At 44.7% G+C, this 10418-nt stretch overlaps 2 protein-coding genes across 3 annotated transcripts in view; one reads left to right on the top strand and one right to left on the bottom strand.

Moving 5' to 3' along the window:
* The window catches only part of LOC113454153 (regenerating islet-derived protein 3-alpha-like), a 13966-nt gene extending 4881 nt beyond the window's left edge, over positions 1–9085 (bottom strand). Inside the window, exons 1-4 of the mRNA XM_087935505.1 lie at positions 8993–9085; positions 6615–6677; positions 4283–4395; positions 1444–1590 (exon numbers count right to left, since the gene is read on the bottom strand). Coding sequence (XP_087791631.1) covers positions 1444–1590; positions 4283–4395; positions 6615–6669 — 315 coding nt within the window. The 5' untranslated portion in view covers positions 6670–6677; positions 8993–9085. The remainder of the gene's footprint in view (positions 1–1443; positions 1591–4282; positions 4396–6614; positions 6678–8992) is intronic.
* LOC113452052 (C-type lectin lectoxin-Thr1-like) overlaps positions 1–10418 on the top strand; it is a 156930-nt gene that overhangs the window by 110220 nt on the left and 36292 nt on the right. The window lies entirely within an intron of this gene.

Genomic DNA, 10418 nt, shown 5'->3' with positions numbered 1-10418 from the left:
TGCAGAGAGAAGGAGAAAAAGGAAGGAGGACTGTGGAATCCTAGTGCTCTCTGAGCTTGGCTGTTTTCTTGCAGATGTTTCATTACCTAACTAGAGAACATCATCAATGCTAGAAAGGAGAGGAGGGTTTGTGGAGAAGAGGAGGAGGAGGAGGAGGAGGAGGAGGAGGAGGAGAACTGTGGGGTCCTTGGTGCTCTCTGAGCTTGGGGATTTTCTTGCAGATGTTTCATTATTCAATTAGGGAACATCATCAGTGTAGAAGGAAGTGGGGTTTGTGCTACTGCTCTGGGGTATTAGCTATCCCAGTTAAGCACTCCTTCATTCAAAACAACAATGAAAAGATCCAGGATTAATTCTTGTAGCCTCAGCTAGGATATTTTGTCCAGTTCTGGCGATTGTGTTTCAGGAAGAGCCTCGACAAACGGAAGAGCAATCAAGATGGAAAGGGGACTTAGAAAGAAAACTTGGGGAGAACTTTGGGTGGCAAACACGACATGGGTTTGTCTCGGAGAAGAGAAAGTTGTGGTGAGTTGTGGTATCTTCAAAGAGCAGGAGACCAGAATAAAGGATCTCCAGATCTCTCCCAATTGCACATGATTGGGAATCTGTCAAGATAACGTTGAGTTTCCCTTCATTCTCAAGATCCCGTGAGACACCATGAGCTTGGGGATTGGCCGTCTACTGGAGTCCTGTCGGCTTTCAAAGGCCGTGTTGAAATCAGGATATATGATGTCTGCTGCATGACCATAATCGACTAAACTGTCTGAGGAAACTGTAGGAGGGAGATCATTGGGCAGGATTTATGCCTGACAGTTATGACATTGCGATCGACCTCTTTATCATCTCCTCAAGAATCTCCCCAGGTATCAATATCAGACTGTCTACAGCTGCATTTTTGCCTCCCCCCCCTTGAAGACAGGGGCGTATTTTCTCCTCCTCCGAGCCAACTGGCACTTCCACCCGTCTCCAGGATTTCTCAAGGACAATTCACAAAAGTTCCTCCCAATCATCAACTAAAACCTGAGGACCTGAAGGTGTTTCCTGACCATGTTTCTATCCGTTTCAGCTTCCAACCCCGCCCCTTCCTCCTACTCTTCCTACTTCCCTGGTAGAAAACGTGGTTTTCATACCAAAAAACACTGAGCCGATGTAGATCCTATTAGCTATTAAAAAGGATCCTGCAGGGAGAAATCCCTCCCTGACTATAGATCTGCTTCTTTGTGACCTGAAGGGGAATTGGGCTGCTGGCTTTGGGGTCCTTTGTCCTTGCGTCCCCTCGGGTCAGGAGCAGCGATGGGCTGGTGTTGTGTCCAAACTGACATCAGGGAATGGAGACGGAAGGTGGTTGATGGGCTGTTCGAGGACGACGTAAACCACTACTCAAGAAATATCCGTATGGAAACATCTGCGACTTGCTCAGAGACAGGAGGACCGAGTACTCACCAGATTGGATGTTGAAACTCGTTGGAGCCCAATCCAGACCCATTTATTTTCTAGGTTTTCCTTGGAGACGTAGGCATTGATGTATTTTGCCTGGTTGTCACTCATGAAAGAGGCTAAATGACCTTTGCATTTGAACTGACACTCTTCCTGCAAAGAGAGAAGAAGTCAAAATGCCCTCTGAAGAGAAAAGAGGTGCCTTCAGAGATGTGTTCCTTGACAGTGGCTGATTATTTGCCACTGACAAACCACGATGGCCATTGCAGAGCTGCTACCATCCGGGCCTACCAATCTGGACGGCCTTGCAGTTTGGTTAGACCAAATCCTCTCAACTGAGGGCCACACGATATGGACTTTTGTAATAGTGTTCTACCTGTTTAGCAGCAAAGCATGTGGTATTTTCATCTATTTTTCCTTTCTTTTTAAAATGGTGGGATAAGGGTTTATCAAACCACGAGCTCTATACCTGTGCTTCACTACGAAACTATGTTTAGTTTTGGGGGAGGAAAATAAGGGGAGAAATTGTTCCTCTGCCTACCAGCATCCATCGGTATTCCTCTGGCTAGCGTCCTGTCAGTGTGTGAGAGAGTTGAGGGCTGTTTGGAAACTGAAACAGTATTTGCTGTGTGAGCAAGAAGGAGACAACAAGGAGCCTGGGTGTGGCTTAGCTCAACTGTTCTGTACTAAAGCTGCTTGGTGCTCTGAAACTGAAACTGAACTCCTCTGCTTGTGTTTTGCATTTGGAAGAGATTTCTTTCCAGGTGGGGAGGGGGAGTAGAACTCCTTAGCATCAGAGCATGTTAATAATAATAATAATAATAATATAGGAAATACTCTAAATGCTCTGATGGTCCTTTCGAAAAATCCTTCCTTAGTGAGCCCCTAGAAGCCAAGAGGAACCTACGGGCCAAACTTCAAGTTTGTAGGCTTTACGGTTCTGGAGATTTTGTGATGATGCGTAAGGGGTAATTTCGCTTTTATATATATAGATTACAGCCTGGGATATAGGAAAAAAATTTATCCTGTCGCTGTATGGATTGATAGCTTCTAGCCTTTCTAAGCTGAAAAGCTAAGTTAGAAGACGGAATATTTGGACAATGTCTCCTGATGAGAGAAATCTTTGTTAGGGCTAATGGGCCCTGTCCCTTCACAAACTCCAAGCAGCCTTATTTCCTTATTAACATCCTAAAAGATACACCCCTTCTGTCACTACACTTCATTTTAATAAATACATGTGATATTATGGGATGCAAATATGTAACACGTTTGACTACAGGTAACTGATGTCCTATGCAAAGGGAACGTAACTTTTGTCCTAGCCAATCACTTTTATTCTCTTACATTTTCTTTGACGTTTTCACTATAAAAGGGAATGTACGGCTCCCTCTTTCATTGAAAAAAACTCTCTTTTAGCAGAATATTCTGAATAAATTTCAATTAAATTATCTCTCTTTCTCGGTTTCTCTGATTGGAAGATATGCAGGCCAAAGCAGGAGCCTAAAAAGCCGTATTTGGCCTTCGGCTACTATTCCTAACGGAGGAGTTCCCTTAAGAAGGGCTGCAAATGCAAGCATGACTTTGTTGTCCAACAAGGAAAAATAAAGAAAAAAATATATATTGGGGAAAATGACTCTCGTGCTTATGAGTGAGGCGTGAAAGTGGTGTCAAAAGTGGGATATCCGTAAAAAACTGGGACATGCAAACAAGGTACGGGGAGAGAGAAGAGGGAAGGAGGTGCGTGTTTGTGTGTGGAAATAAAGAGACACTCTGAGAGACAAGGGGTCACTCTGAAGCAACGTGGCTTGAATTTTCGAAGGCCCTCATTTAACAACCACAACTGGGGCTGGCAATTCAGTCATTTAGCCAAACAATTGCTAAGTAAATGGCAACTGTCATAAATGTGAGGATTGGCCCTAAAGATACCTTTCCACCACTGTCATAACTGTGAATGATCAGGGGTGGGATTCAAATGTTTTAACAACCGGTTCTGTGGGTGTGGCTTAGTTGATGGGCATGGCTTGGTGGTCATGTGACTGGCTGGGTGTGGCCAACTCAATATCACTCACATCGAGGCACGCATCTCCTTGCCTGACCTCTCATCACTGTGGGGATGCTGCAACAGTGGTAAGTGTGAAAAAGGGTCATAAGTCACTTTTTTCAGTGCCATTGTAACTTTGAATGGTCCCTCCACACAAGCAAAGTACCAGCAAAGGAGGGGGAAAAAAACTCCAGAGAAGTTCCTGAGACAGGAAGTCTAGTCCTGCCAAGAATGTAATAAGGATTAACGGAGAGGCTGTTTCTGTAAGCAACACCAGAATGTTTCCTTCCTGCCTTCCTTACAGGATTAGCCCTGTAATTTCTTCCAACAACTGGTTCTCCCAACTGCTTAGAATGTTAACAGCCGGTTCTGGTGAATAGGTGCAAACCTGTAGAATCCCACCCCTGTGAATGATTGCTAAGGGGGGACACCTGTTAACCCTGTGATTGTTGGCCTTGTTTCCACAACATGGATAAGGCAATAGCTGAGTTGTACAACATGTTGAATCACATAGTACCCAATCTCATTTAAATGAAGCAGTTGGATATCTCATTCGAGTTTTACTTCCTTTGTCAACCCATTCAGATTTATTTTCAAAGTACTAAATGGAAGAGAATTCAACCTAATTAATAAAATATTTCATTTCTTTCAGACTTCTATCCTTATTTTTAAGGGAGAGTCATGCAGCAGGTGCTCTTCATTTAAAAAATGACACGAACTTTTGGGCCTTGTGAAGTTTGGAAAAACTCTGGGCCAGATTAAGGGAATTCATCCTGCTCAGGTGAGGCACCTCAGGGGAGTTACCTCCGCCTCTTGAAAGGTGAACAACTCTTCGTAGAACTTGTAGCAATACCACTGGCTTTGCTCTTTCATGGCAAAGCTGCCGGAAGGACAGACGGTCCGGGGCTTTGGATCTTCTGGAGAAACAGAATGAGAAACAAAGAGAATGAGAGCAAAAGTGAGGGACACGGCAATGGTGTCAGGGTTCCGACGGACGCCCTAATTAATTCATGAGCCTCGAGCCAAGTTTCAAAAGAAACCCAATTATTTATTAGGAGCAACATGTTGGCACTTTCCCCTAGTGCAGTAGGCTCTGCCCCACGTCATTTACTGCCCCACCTGTGACCTTGTTTCCCCCCTCCTCCTCCCAGGGTGTGTCATAAATCACATTCTCCAACTGAAGCACTTTCCCCGGACTGTAGAAAACACGCCTCTCGGACTGGCTCTGGTAACCTTGGACACAATCTGGGGAAGGGTATGCATGGAATGGGCTTCTGGTCATAGCAACCAAACTGCCGTATCAGATCTCTCCCCCTCCTTCTTAGGGCAACTGGAGAGCGAGCCAGGAATGCTGTACGAGTTGACAAATGGCTCTCAGCGTCAACCCTGAAGTTGGCCGAACTGTGGCCATTTTCCTTTTTGTAGTTTTTCTCTAGAGAAGTTTCTCTTCTCACGGCTTCAGGGCTGACACAGCCTGGAGCGAAGGAACCAGGGAGTGGGGAGGGAGCGGAGAGATAGTTAGGGTGCTGTAGCCACAATAAAATTCTTTCCCCTGGGAATCAAGGATGTTGGTGCAAATGTTCGAAAGGTGCAGACCGAGGTCACCTAGCAACCGGACTGTATGCTGATTGGACCATGTGACTGGAGATTCTGGGGGGGGAGGAAGTGACAAAGCTTAACTTTTCATTGGGTGCAAAACTGGCGGGAACTTAGAGCCGGTTTTCCACCAGGAACGTGCCAATTCAATATATCCCAATAAAATGTTCTTTGAGGAAATTGTTCTCATTGAATGGGATGTATTGCGTGGATCCCTGGCATTTGGGTCCAATGGGCCATCAATTTTCTCGAGGGGACACATTAAGAAACTGGGACCGTTGTGGAGAGCCGAACCAACAGGCTGTTCACAGCTTAAAGTCTTCAAGTCCCTCCAGAAATTAATGATTTATCATCACAGCTGCTGCTTGTACTTATTTATTCTGAGGATGTTTTTACCATTTTAATTATTTTATAACCTTAGAATTGCAAGCCACCCAGAGTCAACTGGTTGAGTTGGCTGCCTACAGAAATCGAACAAATAAATAGATTACACCGAGGGATCCTTTGATTGCTTTGCGTGTCATTAGCCTCTCTCTTAAAACATATTTTATTGGTTATTAAGAACAATTTGACTGTTGGACTTCTTCCAAAACAAAGAGTTCCAATAAAAGAGAATTTTAGCTCGAGTTGAACTGTGGCACCCCTGAGCTTGGTGCCTTTCTGGACCCAGCAAAGAAACATTGTCACTGCTAGGAGGGAGCGGGGTTTGTGGTGGTGGTGGGATTGTGGTGAGGAAGAGGAGGAGGAGGAGGAGGAGGAGGAGGAGGAGGAGGAGGAGGAGGAGGAGGAGGAGGAGGAGGAGGAGCAGGAGGAGGAGGAGGAGGAATTGATGTTCTCTAAACTTGGTGTTTTTCTTGAAGATGTTTCATTACCCAACTAGGGGACATCATCAGTGCTAGGAGGGAGTGGGGTTTGTGGTGGTGGTAGTGGTGGTGGTGAGGAGGAGGAGGAGGAGGAGGAGGACAACTACTGGGTGCTCTCTGAGCTTGGTGGATGGAGATTCAGAAAAACCCTCAGGAGCACAGAGGTCTTCCCTTGCGAAGACCCCAAACCCCCGCAATCCAATAAGGATCCAAGCTTTATTTCCCATGGTGTAGGGACACCCCCTCCCCCATTTCATGAAATGCTCTTGGCAAAGAAATATTTACTTATGGACTTCATGTGCTGCCCATCTCACTGTCAGTCAGGCTTACAACAACATAAAAACGTAATCCAAAATGTCAGGAACATTAAGAAAAACATTTATTGATTCAATTTGTTTGCCACCCACCCCATCACGGGGAGGCTCTGAGTGGCTTACAATGTTAAAAAGGATAAAACAATCCAATCCAATGTAGAGGAAGAAATAAAACACTAAATATTACAAATTATTTTTTTATTAAGAGATTGAAATTAACCAAGGACTAGATATATGGGGAGGACTTGTCTATAAAGTTACCAAGAGTTGAAAGAGTTACAACAACAACAGATATACGCAAATCTATAGAGAAACAGGATGTAGGTGGGATATATCAATTTTGGAGTGATGGCAACAGCTCACCTGCCCAGGTAAGGCTGCCCAAGAGGCCAAAGATGAAGCAAGTGATGAGAAGCATCTCCAAACCTGAGGAGGGAAACAGAAGTTGAGAAGAACCTTGAATGTCCTCCAACCACACCAGGTCACCCCCTTTTTCGGGTGTCCCTCCCTCAGAAGGAAGAACCCAGCACTCGTCTCAACCGTGAATCCCGCCTGTTCGTCTCTGGATTGCAGCCCACTCCCCAAATACTACCCTGAGCGATGGGTAGAGACCCCGGTCTGCCAGGAATCACAGCCTGTAATTCTCCAAAGGTGGATTCTGAGCTTCTGGCTCTCGTGGTTGGTTCCTCCCTCTGTGACCATTAAGATCTGGGCCACAGCAGGTGTGATCCAGGATATAAGGAGGGTGTAAAGTCGGAGTAGGCCACCTCAGAGAAGAATTTGGAGAAGGGACCCTTAGCTAATCCTCAAGCCCAATGAACTCAACGCCTAAATGGAAGGGATTGAAGTTTTAAGCCCACCCTGACCCCACAATCTTGATTTTCCTCTTCCGTATCTCTTCATCTCTTCTACGGACAAGAAAAGCAATTCCCTCCCCCTTCCTTTTAATCCCGTGAACTGGCTGCCAAAAATGGACAAAGAAATACCAGAAACACAGACAATGAGAACCATCCATCTCTGTTATGAGAGACACGGGACTTTCCTGGGCTTTATAACACATCAGGTGCTCTGATGTGCCTCATCAGTCAAATAAAAAGTCTCTTGTATCTTTTTGCCCTGGAATTCTTGCAAAGGAGGTTGAAAGATTTCAAGCTGTGGGCGTTTTTTAAAAGGGGGGGGCAGGGGATAGTGCTGCACCAGGGTACTTCCTGAATTTGTTGAAACCCCTTTTGATCTGTGGAAAGGGAACTTCATGAGGACAGTGGTGACACCCAAGCAGGAAAAGCCCAAAGGGAACATCAGGCCAGCCATAAAACAAACTTGCACAGGAAAAGAGATTTAATAAAAGATATTGAAAGAAGCCCCCTAGACAAAAGCCATGTAATTAAGAAAGCTAGGGAAACAAGAAAAAGAAATCCCTTACAAACAACAGGTCATGCCAAATCAGCAAAACAAATAGACACAAAATATATTGCAAAGGAGACAGACAGGAGATTGCCACAAAACAAATATAAGAAAACATTAGGACGAAACTGGTAATCCAATCAAACCACCCCGCGGAGTTTACCCTCCGGCGGAAATGAAGACAACCCCCGACAGGATTTAAAATATTAAGAAATACAAACACAAGCACACACACACAAAAGGAGAAAAAAAAGTATAAAAATCAGGGGTTTATTATACAAAGATGGCTAGCCCCAGGAACGCAGACTTCTTGCTATCTCTCGCCTTCCTGAAAAATAAAAGGAACCCGCTTCCAAGCAGTTGTCTCTGTCTTTAAATCGGAGTTCTCCCAGCAGGAAAATCGAGCCCTCAGAAGAAAGGCATTTTCCAGCCTTTCAACAGACCGGAGCCAGATTCATATGTACAAGGCTGTGGGATCAGATCTATCCCTGAAGCTGTTGCATACAGTTTTTATTAAAACTTTTGAACATTGGAAACTAATATAAACAAATATAAAAGAAGGAAGGAAGGAAGGAAGGAAGGAAGGAAGGAAGGAAGAAAGAAAGAAAGAAAGAAAGAAAGAAAGAAAGAGAGACAGAGAGACCCAGAGACAGAAAGAAAGAAAGAAAGAAAGAAAGAAAGAAAGAAAGAAAGAAAGAAAGAAAGAAAGAAAGAAAGAAAGAAGAGAGAGACAGAGATAGAGAGACCCAGAGACAGAGAGAGAAAGAAAGAAAGAAAGAAAGAAAGAAAGAAAGAAAGAAAGAAAGATAAAAAAGAGAGAGAGACAGACAAACAGACCCAGAGACAGAGAGAAAGAAAGAGAGAGAGAGAGAGAGAGAGAGACCCAGAGACAGAGAGAGAGAAAGAAGAAAGAAAGAAAGAAAGAAAGAAAGAAAGAATGAAAGAAAAAAAAGAGAGAGAGAGACAGAGAGACAGACAGACCCAGAGACAGAAAGAAAGAAAGAAAGAAAGAAAGAAAGAAAGAAAGAAAGAAAGAAAGAAAGAAAGAAAGAAAGAAAAAAAAGAGAGAGAGAGACCCAGAGACAGAGAGAAAGAAAGAAAGAAAGAGAGAGAGAGAGAGAGAGAGAGAGAGAGAGAGAGAGAGAGAGAGAGAGAGAGAGAGAAATCTAAGAAAAGCCAAGCAGGGGGGGAAAAAAGCTAAAGAAAAATAGAAAAGAAAAAATATAGGAGTTAGTAGTTTCTGATATTCTTCACAGCAGTTTTAAGAACAAATATATCCTAAACTCTCCCTCTCTAAAGTTACATCATATTACTCCTCTTTCTAGAACAGGTCTCACCTTCAAAGGGGGATCCAGTTTGAGAGACGAATCCTCTAGATCGCCAATGGTCTGACGTTTCCCAGTTTATATATCAGAGCTCACATGTTCACACCCTGCCGTGCCAGAAGATATGATGATACAAAACAGGTGGTTGCTGTCTGGGGAGCAGGTAGAAAGTCCCTCCCTCCCCTTATTGTCCTTGTATCCTGCTTTGTATTGCAATAATCAATCAATCAATCAATAATCAATCAATAATCAATAAATAATAAATAAATCAATAGCAAATCAAGAATGGCCAATAAAGGTGGGGTCTTACTGGGAGGTCCCACTGGGACAAGAACTCAAGGGCCATCCCCAGGAGTGGTCTTCTACCGGTTCAGACCAGTTCAGCCAAACCGGTAGCTCCAACAATCATCGGTGAGCGAACTGGTTTGCTCCGATAATCAGCTGCTGGGCCCTCACGCTCACCCTGGCTCTTTCTGGACCTTTATTTCCTGGTTTTGAAGCTCAGCTGCTTCGCGCGGCACAGCAAATTGCTGCCCATCAGCTGTTGAACGCACAGGGAGAGTGCAGGAGAGCAGGAGAAGGTCAGCAGCAAACCCTCTGCTCCCACCAAGCCACGCCCACAGAACCAGTGGTAAAAATAAATTTGAAACCCACCCCTGGCCATCACCTGTGTGACCCAGTTGACAAATAGGACACGCTCACCCAAGGAAGAAGCTCCTTCCATGACGGGACCCACACAAGATCCATCACAGGACTGTCACCTGACCCATCACATCAGAAGACCCTCACCTGACCTGGCCCACACCTGACCCTTCACAAGACTCCCACCTGATGCAGCCCTCCTGTCACGACCTCCTAACCACACAAATCCCTTAGAAGCAGAAGAACACCAACACTGACTTCTCCTAATTTCTGCCGAAGTTGTGAGACCGTCATCACTGGAGACTTTCAAGAAGAGATTGAACTGCCATTTGTCCGAAATGGTGTAGGGTCACCTGCTTGGGCCCTTCCAACTCTGATTATCTGTAAAATAAATAAAAAAAAGATGTCGAAACTCTAGAAAGAGTGCAGAGAAGAGCAACCAGGATGATGAGGGGACTGGAGACTAAAACATACGATGGACGGTTGCAGGAACTGGGCCTGGCTGGTCTAGGGAAGAAGAGAAGGACCAGGGGAGACAGGAGAGCAGCCTTCCAATATTTGAGGGGTTGTCACAGAGAGGAAGAAGGGGGTCAAGCTATTCTCCAAAATACCTGAAGGCCAGACAAGGAATAATGGATGGAAACTGAACAAGGAGAGATTCAACCTGGAAATAAGGAGGAATTTTCTGACAGTGAGAACAATCAACCCATGGAACAGAAGTTGTGGGAGCTTCATCACTTGAGACCTTCAGGAAAAGATTGGACTCCCATCTGTCAGAAATGGTGTAGGGTCTCCT

This window comes from Pseudonaja textilis, chromosome 5 (assembly GCF_049901715.1).
Source record: "Pseudonaja textilis isolate UNSWEBS1 chromosome 5, rPseTex1.2, whole genome shotgun sequence".
Lineage (NCBI taxonomy): Eukaryota > Metazoa > Chordata > Lepidosauria > Squamata > Elapidae > Pseudonaja > Pseudonaja textilis.
This window is presented reverse-complemented; position numbering and strand designations above follow the sequence as displayed.